The sequence below is a fragment of the Numida meleagris genome, chromosome 2, assembly GCF_002078875.1.
Source record: "Numida meleagris isolate 19003 breed g44 Domestic line chromosome 2, NumMel1.0, whole genome shotgun sequence".
NCBI classification, from domain to species: Eukaryota; Metazoa; Chordata; class Aves; order Galliformes; family Numididae; genus Numida; species Numida meleagris.
This window is the reverse complement of record NC_034410.1, coordinates 140,102,300-140,118,013: the sequence shown is the minus strand read 5'-3', so window position 1 is coordinate 140,118,013 and position 15,714 is coordinate 140,102,300. Positions and strand designations below refer to the sequence as shown.

General features: G+C 36.0%; 1 protein-coding gene across 13 annotated transcripts in view; it reads left to right on the top strand.

Moving 5' to 3' along the window:
• LRRC6 (leucine rich repeat containing 6) overlaps window positions 1-15,714 on the top strand; it is a 68,739-nt gene that overhangs the window by 21,423 nt on the left and 31,602 nt on the right. For 10 of the 13 annotated variants that reach the window (XR_002435204.1, XR_002435203.1, XR_002435206.1 and 7 more), the window contains one exon: window positions 1,998-2,080. Coding sequence is in view for 10 of the 13 variants with exons in the window: in XM_021387095.1 (XP_021242770.1) it covers window positions 1,998-2,080 (83 nt within the window). In the remaining 3 variants the exon portion in view is untranslated. Of the gene's footprint in view, window positions 1-1,997; window positions 2,081-8,036; window positions 8,289-10,371; window positions 12,597-15,714 lie in introns of those variants that run through there. The other 3 variants (XM_021387097.1, XM_021387102.1, XM_021387103.1) reach the window with 2 other exon arrangements.

The window sequence follows — 15,714 nt, the reverse complement described above, 5'->3', positions numbered from 1 at the left end:
ATCAAAGGGAAAAAATTGATTTTTTTATTAAGCTTTAATTGGATAAGCAATAACAAATGAATTCTGACAGCTTTTTGTAGCATCGGCATTCAAAAGCATTCAGAAACGTAAAGATCACTGAGAGTTAGTTACCTTAATGTGAAAACAGAAGGATATATATTACACATGGCACTGTAAGGATTATCTGCTGAAATTTTATAAAATTCTCATTCAGCTAGGTGTGGAAAATGCAGTAATATTTCATTGTCATCCAGTACATATGGAGACATATGGCTGTGGAACCCTACAAATCATTTCTTCCTTCAGAATAAATGTGTTTCAGATAAACTCTATTACTCAATGAAATTCACATTGCAGGAGAAGAAAGCCACCGTAGGAAAAAATTGTAGGCTGAAAAGATGATTCAGCTTAAAAATATTGTTTTCACAAATTCCTTCCCTTTTTTCAAATGATATGCCAGATTCTGTTTAACACATCCATTTTTAGAGTTCTCTGCTAATGTTCTTAAAAGACCTCTCTTTTCTGATTTCAGAGCAATCTAAATATTAACAACAGTTTCATGGAATTACTTCCAGAAAGCTTCACTATATTCACTTGGACTTTCTTCACAGACTTCAAATTTCAGTCATTTAACTTTCTCCTGAGCCCATAGTCTTATATTTAGCCGAAGTTTAACTCTGTCAGTTCTGTTTTCCTTATTAGTTAGGCTCACTTTCTTGACTTCTCTGAGAGATCAACATGAGATCACTGTCTTGGAGAACCTCATGTGTTTCAAAACAACAAAAAAAATTAGACAGCATCACCTAATTTTTTTTCTTAAAGAGAAGGACATCTTTTGAGCAAGAGTGCTTTTGAGTAAAAAAAATGTTGAATAACAAGTTGATGGTCTGGTACACAAATGCTAAACCTTCTCTTAGATGACAAACCCTTGACAAAATTTTATCCTGTCAAAGAAGCCCTTTCTGTTGATTGCAGGACCAGCGATTTTCCTTGAAAATGTGTTCAGAGGGTGAAGTAAAGGACATTAGTGTCAGGGTGATCAAAGGAATGTACTGTAGGGACCCCTGTGAGGAGAGGGAAGGTTCAAAGAAAAAGACTTTCCTTCACCACAGTATATAGAGAATCAGAAGGGATCAGCCTCTTGACAGTGCATTTCAGAAATGAATTGTAGAAGCTATAGAATTATAGATCTGTTTTATTTCTTACACAATTTGGAGCTAAGACTTTAAGAGCTCTGGAACAGAATACTTTCCAAGTCAATTTTACTAGAAAATACTAGATAAAATGAACTATCTGTTTTAGTTCTGTTATAGTTCCGTTATAGTTCCTGTTCTCCTCCTTCCTTTCAAGTGCTTAAGGGATCCCTTTCCCATGATGTTGTTAAGAAAGGAAAGAGATATGTTTTCACCATGAGAAATGAAATATGCTCTTTCCAAAAAATGGTGATGGACATGTTTTCTTCGAGAAAGGAAATTCACTTAGGCTTCAATCTTGAAATTCCATTTTAGTAAAGTTGCTGAAAGAGAGTAGTCACTCCTCCTTTTTCTAAATAGTGAGAAGAAGTCCAGAATGCAGTAGATTCTTTAATAAAAATGTCTGAGCTAACATAGACGTTAAGACTCAAATACAAGCAGATCAAGCAAGACACATCAAGAAAAAGCTCATTAGCTACAGAGATAATCAATGTGCATTATTAACACAGTACTAAACAAGACAACATATACTTAATATACATATAAATATATTTAAACATTTAAGTATGTATATACTCATATATGTATTTGAATATGATTCCATTTAGATCATTTAGTTAAATGGCCTTATGCATGTTTCATCCTGAGTGAAGAGTTTTAAAATCTAACAGAAAGACAAAATGTCACAAGAGAAAATTTATTCACATCCTCTTCATGTTTCAATTTTTGACAGATAATATAAATGCTTTTGAGCATAAATATGAACTTTTATGGGACTTATTTTTCTATCTATTTTTATTTTAGGTTAAAGACACAATCCTGGCTAAGCAGAAATTATCAACTTCAGTCAAACCTTCTGACAGCAACACAATGCAAAAAAGTACAAGGTAATTCCTTTTTTTTTCTTTCACGTTAGTTTTAGTTTTTGTACATTAGTTATTCAATTGCCAGAGTATTTGCTTCTTATTGAGTATCTTATTGTTGAAAGTACGAAAATATTGATTTGTATAGGTTACAACTGTGTATAAAATCCTTAGACTAATGGCCTGTCCGGTGCTGTTTATAAAATGATCTGCTCCAATAGCAGAGCCAAAAAAACACTTATTTCTGCAGATCAGTTTTATTCCATCAGCTCAGTCGAATTATTGAAAAAGCGCACACTAAAACTATACCACCTACTGAGAGCTGTCTCTGCAGAACTCCTTGCTGTGTAGCCTCTCAAAACCATTTAGAAAAAAATGGTTTTGAATCTTTCTCATGAAGGTATTTGCTCACTGATAGAGTATACATGTTGAGCTACTGCATTAAGTAGTTTCAAAAAGCAATTCTGCAAGGCTTTTGTTTTCCTGGGGTGCATTGAAAAAAGCATTCCCAGCAGATTAAAAGAGCTTCTCCTCCCCCTCTCCTCTGCCCCGATGAGGCCACATCTGGAGCACTCTGTCCAGTTCTGGGCTCCTCAGTTGAAGAACGGGAGATTTTGTAGAGAGAGTCCTGTGGAGAGCATCAGAAACAGAACTAGTGGGATATGTGACCCGGTTTTCATGAAACTAATGCATCAGTCTGGTTCAGTGGCAGTGGCTGCAATTCTTAGCGAGGTCTCAAAGTGTTCATCAGAGATTTTTGATGAAGTTTTCCTCCTCCTGTACTTCATTCTTGAAAACAGTTGTTCACAAATGTGTGTACTGCCAGAAAGTGATGATATGAATAAGGTGTGACTGTGAAGTGAGGAACGTTTCTCTCTGGTAAGATAGGGCTTATAAAAGAAGAGAGACACGGTCAGATGTTTGAGTTGAATGTCTGATTGCAATTCTATACACTCCATTTGAAAATTTGCAGGTAATGTATTTATGTCAACTGAAAATGGAGTTGCAAATGTACCAAAAAGAAATGATGATTTTTTTTGGCAATCTTGAAACCTCTTCTCAAATTCCTTTATCAAAATGGAAAGCACAGCTGCATACTTTTTTCTGTTCACAGGACTATGTTTAGCCAATGAATCAAAATGCATACGATTTTTTGCCATAACTTGAGCTGGCACTGCACTGCACCCTCCCTGTGCCCTCGCTGCAGCTCAGACAGCGTTAATAGCGCACCGACATTTGGCTGTTGCTGAGCGATGCGTGTGCTCCTGGGATTGGTCCAGGCTGCTCAGTGGGGCAGAGCCACAGTACCAGCTGGGCCAGGCCACATGTGGCCCATGGGGCACGGGTTGGATATGCCTGGACTAGATGATCTCCAGAGGTCCCTTCCAACCCCTGTGATTCTGTGATTATGCAACATAGGTCCCTCCTATTACATGTGCCATAAACTCCAGCTCTTAAACTCCTTCATGTAATAGATAATGACTGACAGAAGCAAGCAAATATCAGGGAAACACTATGATTTTTTCTCTTACCACGTGTTAATAGCCATTAGTACAGACAGACATGGGTTGATGGCCACGTGGCCTTACTAAATACAGATACTTTGATATATATTAATAGGCAACAATAAGTTAATAAATTAATGTAGGCGACAATATTCATACCATTATGAGATATGGTAACTGCAAAGTTCGTTAAGCAGCTTATTTGTACTGCAAGTGTTATATTTCCTTGTTTGATTTCATTGTGGTACATGTTGATAGAAAGGCTAAGCAGTCAGTAAAGATTAGCATTGTGGATCATGACTGTTCTTGGCCTCAGTACTTAGGATGCTGGCCAAATGGCACTGCAAGAGTCTCTCATGACATTTTTTCTGCTTTTTATATCTTAATTTTAATAAGGATTATTTGTGTCATCTTAACTGGCCTACCAAAGTGAGAAGACAATAGGATGACTGCAAGAATTTGTTGACATTCCTAATGAGACACAACCACTGTACCCTTTCCTTAGGTACCAGTGATTACAATAGTTTACCTTCTTAATTACTGAGTATTTCAATTATTTTTTAAAAGATCCAAGCCAAATGGTGGGTATTTAGTATGCAAAAGCAATGTTCTTTCCAGCAGAAGCAGAAGCTACAACCTTTGAACATTAAAAGAAATCAGTTAAAAGAAATGTATTAACTTTTCTCTAGGAGAAAATTAGATTTTCCTTCTTTGGGTATATGATCTCTCTTCTAAATGGATTCTTCCAAACAGCAAAAGATCTGGCAACTCGTGGGTTGGTAATATATATTTCCTTAGAACTCTTTGTGTACCTTTAGCTTTGGCTACAAAGGAAGTGATTAAAGAGTAATAATGAAACAGGCCCCCTTTCCAGCCAAGTGGTGAATTAAAGGTACCCCATGGCAAAGTGCAAGGAGTTGTTCAATTTCAATACAGTTTTATTACTGTAATAAAGCATTATTAAAATGCTTACTGCAGATTTTGAAGGAAAAAACACAAATTTTACTGTTGAAATATTTCAGAAATACAAATCACAAAGGGAGAAGTAGGAAAGAGGCATTTTGAATTACAGCTCTTACTGAAAATGCTAAGTTTTGACCTCTTAATTTGAAAAATCGCTGACAGATGTTAAAAACTTGCTGAATAGTTGTCTCTTTGATTACAAAAGAATATTCATTACAGTAATTACACTTGACAGCTACAGATGTCTTAGCTAAATTCTGTCAGACATAATCTGCTAAACTATAATATAGCACTTTAAATTTCTTAACTCGTTAGCTGTATTATATGATGATGCTCATTACTTCTGCCACATTCTGTGACTTTATACAAAACTGTACTTCAAACCTTCAAAGAGATAAGTTACCTTAGCAGGAATTTGGTTTCTTGATTTATTGTACTAATAGAACATGTAGCAGCTGCATACGTCAGGCTTAACTGTTACTGGCCTCAGAATTCATTTATGAGGAACAGAAGCTGAGTTTGCCATCATTACATGGGTGAAATTTATACATAGGTAGGAACTGACTTTTCTAAAGTTATACTTGAAATTGTAGAGTAACAGTTTCATAAACTTAATGACTCTTTTCCCATACACTCAGCTTTAGACTGTTCCTCCTATATCATACTGGAAAAGAAAAGAAAAAAAAGAAAATGGAAAATGTCTCTAAATGTTAATTTACACTGTTGCAGTTTGACCTGGCAGGCAGCTCAGCACCACTCAACCATTCACTCACTCCCAAGAGGGAGAGAATTGGAAACAAAATAGAACTCATGGGTTGAGATAAAAGCTACTTACTGAGACAGAAACAGAAAATGGAAACAAAAACTGCATTCAAATTTGAATCCTTGAAAGAATCTTTGCTAAGTGTGGGACTACTCCACCCCTTTCCACAAGTTTAATGGCTGAGGATCTCTCCCGGCACACTTCTGCAGTTTACAGAAAGAGGTATGACAAGTTGGAAAGGAGAGAATTTAATATTGCAGAGAGGAATACCATAGAATAAAATGAGTAATTTCCAACCTGGAAAGGTGAAGTAAGATGAGGCCAGAAGTTGCATGAAGCTGTAGACAAAGTAACCTGAAGGAACTGCAAGCGGATTTATAGTTTTTCAAAACCCAAATTCACTTTCATCTCTGTTCCTAAACCAAGAACGAACATTTTAACTAACAGGCAAGTGAGTGCAACTGAAACATGGCCTACACAGAAGATGAATAAATGTGTGGAAAGATCACAAACGGCAAATCAGTTATCAGCTCAGCTGAGATGTCATAAGTGCCTTCTACAGAGACCTAGGAGTAGATCACAGATCTAGACAGTTGAATAGATTTGCAGAAATAATCTTTTCAGGCTACATAATTTGATATCTTTTATGAAAATACTGAGAATTCTTGCTCTCAAAGCAAGTTACATTGTCTGAAATAGGAGAAAACATAGAAGTAGTAGTTCAACTGACTTTTTAAACAGAACATAGATCAGGTCCAACTAAGCAACATTTTAAAAAGGCTTTTTTTTTCACTGTTAAGCTTAAAGTGTAGATTGAATTGCACGTTCATGGAGGCCCGGAGCTAATAGAAATATGGAGTATGCACCTGTATCATTTGACTAACACAGAGGAAAAAAAGGTGGGGTGCCTAAGAAGTGATTTGAAAATTAATTTGCTCACACAAACGTCTAAAACTCCATAACTGTATAAGGATGAGGATGCTTCAGAAAATTCTCAGAAATACTATTCAGATAGCTCTTGATCTCTAAAATCTAAAATCATCTCAAGATGTCCATATGTGACAAGGATAAAAGACTGACAGCATAGGCATACTTTAAAGTGCTTTTATAACATTTCAGAACTTTGTAAACGAGGTCTTAACAGTTTGTTAGAATAAACTGTTTTCAGCGTAAGCTTCCCTGATGTTTAAACAGGACTCAGCTTTGACTAACAAATTTAGCAATGCTTTATATTTTTTTTTCTGGGACAATTAAGGAGTAAAAATATGATTTGAGATGGATTTGTATATTGAACATATTGGAGCAAGTTTCTTACTAACAGACTAGGTCAGTTTGATATTTGATATCTTGAAGTGATTGTGAAACCAAAGGTAAGGGAGAGAAGTGTGAAGCTGAAATTTGGATGCTAGTATTGGCTCTCCAAAAGCATTGGTCATATCTTGTAAATATCATTGGAAATGCTGATGCAAGAAAGGAAACTTTCAATCAAATGACAGAGTGTATTTTCTGGATCACAAGTATGTAAAATCTTTGGCAATCCAAACTTTTATTGAAATTCAGAAGTTGAAACCAGAAAATGTAACTGTCAAATCATTAAAATATCAAATATTGGAATTAAGAATGGTGTGAACAAAAGTGTAAATTATAAAAAAAAAAAACTATCAAATTATCAGACTTGTGATCTGTCACACACCAGATTGATCAGCAGGCTGCTAGAGTTATGCAAAATTGAAGGACCGACTGTCATTTCTTTATTGTGAATTCTTTTTCTTTTTTAAAGCATCTTTCAACTATGTAGAGATAGAAATAACCTTTCTAGGGGAAAGAAATGCCAGAAAAAAAATAAAGCACTTAATTCAATATTATTTATTTTGTATGATGATGTAATCTTTAGATCATCCTTCTCCCTTGAGTAGAGACCGCAGGACAGCAGATAGCAGTGCCTGAAATTGAAATCATTTGTGAAGATTGAGGATTCCAGATATGCTGTAGTTGGTCCTGCAAGAAATGTTATTGTCTTTGTCACTATTTTACCACTGCTTATGGAAGAGAATTAACAAGAATATTTTTTACTCTCCTAGGTAGAACTATAAGGAAAAAAAATCTTTAGATGATCTAAAACTCATTTTTTTTTCCAAAATTTTTCAGATAATTAGTCATGTCATCGTCAGTACTCACATTATTTTTGCATAGATATGTGATGTGAAGAGTATATTTCCAAGAGAATTGCAGTGGCTGTTCTGAAAGTAATGCCTCCTATTTTACTATGTTGGCCCACGACATCAGAGGCAGACGTTGGTGGTATGGCAGTAGAGGCTGAATCTTCCCACCAATATTCTGCTGCATGTTGTTGCCATGTGACAGATGGCAGCAGAGGGGCAGTCTGACAAAATAGCATCTGACATGGAAGTGCATATGAAACAAAGGTGTGGAATTGAATTCCTTTAAGTAGAAAGAAAGCCATCTACTGATATTTATTGGCATTTGCTGAATGTTTATGGAGACCAAACAGCGGATGTGATTACAGTGAGGCAGTAGGTGGTGCGTTTCAACAGTGGCATCCATGTCGTGAGAGAGAAAACATGTTCAGGATGGCCATGAAGATATTTACGAATGTGGCATGGAGGCTCTTGTTCATAGCTGATGAAAATGCATAGCTAATGGTGGTGACTATGTAGAAAAATAGTATTTGGTAGTTGAGAGTTTGCTCTGTCAAATACTTTTATTGTGCTCTTTGTATCTGTTGTAGTTTCCATGGAAATAAACAGGAGACAATAATTCCCGAGTGACCTGTGTATGCGTCATAGAGGCACTGACTTCAGCATAATTAAGCCTTGTCATCATCCAAACATTTCTATCATGGTAGCTGAGAGTACCACGAGGCATACTAAACAAGAACAGAATATCTGACCTGTGCTTGATTCTCAGTCTTTCCTATTGTCCTTGCTAAAAGATAATTTTAGATAACATTTGCTGATTAAATTTTGAGAATGACTGGTGACTAGCTTGTTGGTGTGGACTGCTACTTATGATACAGTTAATTAGTTTTTGGTATATTGAATTTTATTCTGCTACTAAGCAATGAATTATTCAAAATCCATAGTGTTGATTGTATTTTCATGACTAGCAATTTGTGCAAGTTTAGAACAGATGTAAATTACCACTACGAATTACAATACATCAAATGAAGGAAAATCTTTTCTACCATGTGACTGAAGCACATACCAAGGCTGATTAATTTTACCATCTATGCTTTTTTAGATTTTTCTGAGAAGCTTAAAATTAGTGACTAGTCATTAGTGATTATATTAATATTTCAGACAGGATGTGTTCCTTTTGGAATCCCCCAGTGGCTACTTATAAAATCCTTCAAGGTGACAGCACTTTTCACAAATCACAGAGGAAACAGAGATGTTTCTTGACTCTAAGGGATGAACATTTTCTGGAATGTTGCCACACAATGAATCCACTTTCGTGTCATTAAATTGTGTAGTATAATTAAAAATCTAGCCTTATAAATGGAAGAACATTCAGAGTAAAGAAATAACAGTTTTCTTGTATCTTTCTTCATATCACATTTTCTCAGTATCTTTTGATTTCATCACTTGTGGGAAAAGGTTATTCTGATTATTAAGGCATAGGCTTCTCTGGACATTTCCTGGTCAAGAAAATGAGCAAATCATTCCCAAGAAAATTCTAGTGGCATAAGGTTGAAAGAGGTGGCTAGGCTGACTACTCTTCTGTTAGTCATGTTTTCCTTGGTGCTAGCATAGGTGACGAAACCTACCTTTTCATTTCTCCATAACTTGGGCAGGGATTGGACATACAGGCATGAGCTGGAAACCTAATGAAGAAGCACTAGCAGACTTTGGAAACTTCTTGACAAAACTCTCACTTCTTAACAACTAAATATGGTGTATGTTGAATTAAAAATCTTTTGATATACTTTACATATTTTCATTACTTACTTTGTCTTCAAAGCAATGCAGTCTTTCATCCAGTAACTTAACTACATTGTTCTTTGTTCTAGTCCTAATAAGCCTTTCTGATCTCCTGGGTGAACAAGGAATTTTCTCGCATCTTGTAGAATAATGTACTGTCTTTTGTAATGTTTAGCTTGGAACTTTGACCCAAAGTACTTCTTAGTATAATAATAAAATTAGTACAAAGATAAGCAAACCATGTTGGAATTTTTAGAAATTAGGTCAATGTACAATAAAATTTCCATTTTCCTTTTTTTTTTTTTGGCTGTAAACGGTTGCAAATTACTAGAAAACAGGCTAGATTTTTCCTGTTTAAACATTTTAGCTCCTCTATTAGAAAATAAACAAACAAAACAACAATATAAAAGAGTTGCTTTAAATGCTGCAAGACAAATCTTTGATCATCATGTGGTGTTGCTTGGTTGCCTTAATGAATGGACTGTACACATCTCTAAGTGTGATCTGAAAGAATTTCCTTAATAGTGGTTGAATCTGGAGATTCTTTTATACTTCTAGCCTTTCTTATACTATCTCTTTATTTCTTAATACAAACATTGTTAGTATTTATGCTAACAAAACCTAAGAATTAGCTGATAGAAGCACTCAAATTAATACAATTACATTTTCTGTCTAAATAAAGGAGTATTTCTGCTTCCCAAAGATGAATCTGTCATCTTGTAATTAATAATCCCCTAGTGTGATAAGAATGAACAGAAAGATGACAGGACAATTATGCTTGTAAAATCCTGTCTTACATCAGAAGACAATCATTTATAATATGACACCAACAATCTTCATGTTCTGATTTCAGGCAAATTACAGATGCCAAAAAAACCCCATCAGTGTTTATTTTTTGAAATATAGATTTTCTGTTGCAAAAAACTGTAAAGATTTTGTTGTACTTTTGTAGTACTCATTATTTACACTGAGTTTTTGTAACGAACAATTTTTAAGTAATAAGAACACTTAATCCTCATTTAATTGGACTCAGTAGCAACTCTCACTCTGAAGTCAGTGAGTTTATAAACAGGTATCCAAAGCAGTGCTGTTATATTTGACACTGAAATAAAGTTTTTTCCATTTGTTTCTCTCTTGTTTCAGGAGCAAACAAGTTGAGAAATTAGAAGTGGATCCTAGTAAATATTCATTCCCAGACGTGACAAAGATAATTCCAGAAAAAGAACGAACTGGACAGGGACCTATTAAACTACAACCAGAGAAGATTACAGAGACAATGAAAAGTTCTGTTGATTTTGAAAATAATGAAGAAGTGCCTCCCTTAATTTGAAATGTTCTTAAATAGTCCCTCTGTTTGTAGACCGTATATGTCAGTTGTTTTCATGATCCTATGTGTAGAGTAAGTATAATCTAGCTGAAGTTAGAAATATCATTACAGTTCTTACTGTAAACTTTGTTATGCCTCTGTATTCTGGAGTATTTTCAGTAAGTATATTGCTTACATAATTTTTTTCTTTTCTAAATTGTTTACTCTGTAAAGCCCAAATGAGAGTGGGGGCCATTTGAGTCACATATTGTCTTTTTTTTTTTTTTTTTCCAAATAATTACTGTTTAGCTTAAAAGTTGGCTTATTATTGAAAAAGAAAAGAGAAGGAAGGAAAAAAATACATATGTGACAAGAATTGTGTTTATCCTGACTGAACTAAAGGTAGCAGAAAAATGTATGTATTCTTCCAGCGCTTTCATTTTCATGAAGGACAACACTAAAAGACTGTCATGTATTCTGGGAGTGAGAGACATAGCTTTACGCTGCCAGACGTGAGTAAATTTCCCAGCATAATACAGAGCGCCTGTATTCTGGAGTTGGTATACTAATGCCGTTCCTTGAAAACGTTGGAAGAGATAACTCTGGACAAGGTATCTAAGAAATGTGGTGCCATGGGGGATATGGGAAAAAACAGCAAGATTTCTTGTCCCTCTACATACAGCTGCTCTGAACTGTTCCAGATTTTTCAGGCAGGCACCCTTTAAAATATCAAGGATAATTTTTAGCTGTTGTTAGCATTGAAATGAAATAAGACTGTGAAGTGGGAATGGGATGAGTTGCTACTTCCCTAATTTTTAGCCCGTTTTTAGCAACCAGAGACTCTGCTATCGTATTTTCCCCTCAGCTTCTGAATTGCACTGGAAGGGAAACAAGTGGCATCAAAGAACAAATGTATTCTGAATTACCATTTCATAATTGAAAATTATTGCAGTTAAATAAGACCAAATTTCCTTCTTCCCTCTCCGGTTTCCCAAGAAAACAAGGTTCATGTCATTCTTATCTCAGTTCTGTTTTCAAAAGTAATTTTGGTTATTTTTACCCTTTTTGACAGAAGAGTCCCAGAAATAGTCAGCTCCTCTGAAATTAGTGAAAATGGCCACTAGGTAGTAAAAAGGGGATATTCCTGATGCTTCAGACACTGGGAAGAGAGAACTTAGGCATTACTTATTCTGTTAGTAGCCACTCAGCTAATCAGTATGTCAGTAGCTCTTTGGGCATGTTAACATTCTTGCTTAGGCAGTAGTTAGATAAAGTAGGAATCATGATGATGGGGCTCTGAGAACCTGGGGGGAAGCTGACAGGTGTGTAGGACATATTTTCAAAATATGCTTAGACCTTGAGTTGCTATGGAAAGAGATGGTGGATATTGAGAAGAAAAAGGAATTTTGCAGAAGGAGGGTCACAGCAAGTATTTCCAGGTTGGGCTGTTGTTGAAATGTGAGAAATACATGGTGGACATATGACATCAAATCAAAGAAAACCAAGCCTCATCAGCTGTCTACAAAACAATTGATTTCAGGATGTATATGCCTGAATGCCTCTTTTGACTTTTTAGTAGGGGAATTAGCATTTAATTCTACATTAAAATCAATACCTTTCTTTTTTTTTTTAAGAACAACTTTGTTTAAAAAAAGAGAAATTAAAAAAAAAAGCAAAACCAACCAAAAAAAAAATAGACGAAGAGAGATTCCAACTAAAAAACAAATTAAGTGATTTACATTACCTTGCTAATTAATTTGAAACTGTTTCTCTGTAGAGAAAGACTTCTTTGGCCCTGCAGAAAGGAAATGCTTCTGATTCAAACCAGCTTTTACTTCTAGCCAAATGGGATGCAGCAACCAAATTAAACTCAGAAAGTATCGAAGAGTATTTTGTGGCTAGATTTTATTTTTGTCTTCAGGATTGAAAATTAATAAGACGTATTTGTAACCGAACCACTAAAATGCCACTTAAAGTGTGTTGTTTAAGGAGTGATCTAGGTTCATGTAGTGCCCATAATGTTGGTCAATGCATAGTAAATTTCATGATATATTCTTTGAAATTTGTGTCTCTTTTACTTTGAAAAACATAATGCAAAAAATGCAGTGGTTAGAAAGAAAACATTTCTATTGAATTCTGCCTTTTTTAGCCTCTCCAAAGTGTTTTATGGTTCTCCATAGATGTTTGATGTAAGACAAACAGTCTTTTTTTAAAGTGTACTGGAGAGAAATAGAATATATCCATCAGCTCAGGCTGATGGGTTGAACTGATGCATTTTCTTCAGTTGCAACCTGAGAAGGTTAAAAAAGTTGAGTTTCATACTAATGCTGCATACACAGAGAGATGAAAAGAAAATGCATATATCACAAAGATATTCACCAAAGTTGGATTTGGACATACCTGATCTATTATAGTATCATCTTGGATTGTTCTTTTCCCATCTTGTACACTGACGTGATTTTTCCAATTCCTGAGAAAATTCGTTCAAGATATAAGCCTCTCAGCCCTGAAATTTACTTAAATTAGCTGTACCCTGGTAACTGGAGGCCTAAATCCTGGTGATATCATATGCAAATATATACCCATAGTAGAAGAACAAACAAGCCTGATAGGCAATTTACCTTTTGATTTCTTTCAAGTCTACTTTTTTGTGTGTGAAGATGTGAATTTTGCTGACTTTGGGATGGGTGAGGAAGAGAAGCTCCACAATCACTTTGAGGGCAGAAAACAGTTGATTTTGGCAGCAGATCCAAAAATGTCTTTCTTGTAGCTTTATTGATTGCTGTGGGGATTTTATGATGTTCCTATGAGATGCTTATCTCTGAAAATCTTGTAGGGACAATTCACATTGCAGACTTTTCAGCCAATGGATGAGCCTGCTAAGCTTTAGGAGTCATGGAAAGCAAGCATCCGTACAGCCTCGTCATATAAGATTATTTCATTTTTCCTAAGGAAAATATGACCTTTGCTGTCAAACCAAAGGATAACAGAATTAGATTTTTTCCCATTCAAACACAGTTCTCTTTCGTCTGGTTTCTAGTGGATAAATAATACTGTTTCAGGGGGAAAAAAATTATGTTCAACTCCAGTTACATCTTCTGGGGAAGGTAATAGCAGGTGCCAAACATAACTAGAACTACTGAAGAAAGAGTTCTTACACAGGTTGCCATAATTTTGGGATCCAGTCTGAAAATGGGATGGTTTCTGAGAATCAGCCTCGGTGAAAGTCTCAGTGTGAGTATGGGCCATGGAGAACGCAGGCAGCAGATGACAGTAGAGGAAAGTGTACAAGCACAAGATGAGGCCTGTCACGCAGCACACAATAAACACACATCACAAAGTATCAGCTGCTGATCACTAAGATAATGCAACCTTGAGAAAATACAAGAATCTTCTTCAAAACTATGCAATGGGGTGCAAGTTTTGGATTTACTAAGTCAGAAGAGAGTTTTACTGATGCGCAGGACATTAGTCTGCTTCCTTTAGAAGCTTTTAGAAGGAAACAGAGAAAGCAGTGACCATAGGAACAGTTTTGCAATAGAGATCACAAGTATTTGCAGGGCTAACACAGACATAATATCCATGTACTGCATGGAGCTTGTTGAAAAGCAGCTTTTCACGCAAAGATTTGGTATCACATTTCCTATCAAACCTAATCATAGGAGCTGACATCTATCCACCAATCTAATTTTATGTACTCCCTTTGGAGGGTGTGGAGGTTGTTGTATTTCTTCTGATGTAGAATCATTAGGAATAAGTTGAAGTTTATTGTTCTCATTCACGCCGTGTTACTGACTTGGTGTATAGCTGTCTCCTTCCACTTCTGATGCACTCATGAAGTGTATAAGAAAAATCTTAGCAAAGAAGAAAGCCAGGAAAGCACCTTATAAATTATTATGGATGAAAGGCAAGACATCATTTTAGAAAACAGAGCCTACTCTGAGAGTGACAGTATGTTTTATGTTTTAACAAGCAGAAATGTCCAAATAGACTATCAATAGGGGTAGAGCTACTATTAGTTGCACAATCATGCATTGAAGTCATCCAGTATTTGGGATTATTGGGAACTATCCAACTGGGATCTCTCTGATGTAGGTTTTGTAAGAACTGTTCTTGCACCAAACATCTTATAGTCAAAGCCTTATTAGAGGCACATAGTGCATAAGGCCACAAAACTGTTTTCTGTACCATCTTCAGAATCTTCAGCTGCTTTTAACACTTACTAATATTAGAAGGAGCAGAGAAGAAAGGGAAATAATATCCCCTGCTGATGCAACTGTTGCACATTTTACTTCTGCTCCTTCTTTCTTTTAACATGAAGTCAGACAGATTGGACATAGTCACTTCTGCTTTTCTGCCTTACAGTCCCTTTCTCTGCCCAGGGACCCATCCATCCTCGCCTTGAATGCCTTCAGAAATGGGGCATCCACAGCTTCTCAGGGCAACCTGTACCACCCTCTGAGTGAAAACTTTCCCCCAGTGTCTAATATAAACCTCCTTTTTTTTTTTTTTTTTTTTTTTTAATTATTATTATCCTCTTAAATCTCATCAGATGGTCTCAAACTTGCTCTTCTCTTATAGCGGGAAGGATTTTGGTGCCCCAACCCCTGCAAAGAGTTTCAGGGATGTGAAAGGTGTGGGAAGCCTGATGGGCAGTGAAGGCTGAAGCAAATAACTTGTTGAGTACCTCAGCCTTCTTCATGTCCAAGGAAACCAGTAATGTTTCAGCTTTGGTTGGTCTGTCCAGTACCTGGACTGGAGAGTCAGGATATCCTCAACAGACTGCAGGAGTCTCCTGGATTGCTTGCAGCTCACCATGTTGCTTTTCCAGCAGACTTCCAGGTGGTTGAAATCCCCCATGAGGATGAGAGCCTTGAGCACGATGCTTCTTCTAGCATCCTTATGATAGGAATATAATAGTAACAAAATCCACATTGGGACATTTATTGTTGTCACCAGGAATACAGTTTTCAGAGTAGCACAGCCTTAGCAACTGGGGAAAAAAAACCTCAGAAGTTACAGCATGTGTCATAAAGCAGAAACGCTGAAAAGCTCCATGGCTCTAAACCGTAAACATTTTTTTCCCTCAGAAACTTCACAGAAAATATGTGCATAAAAGAGAAGTCTGGTGAACATTTGGTTAGAAAGATGTGAGCTGTGGCTATGCTATGACCCCTGCT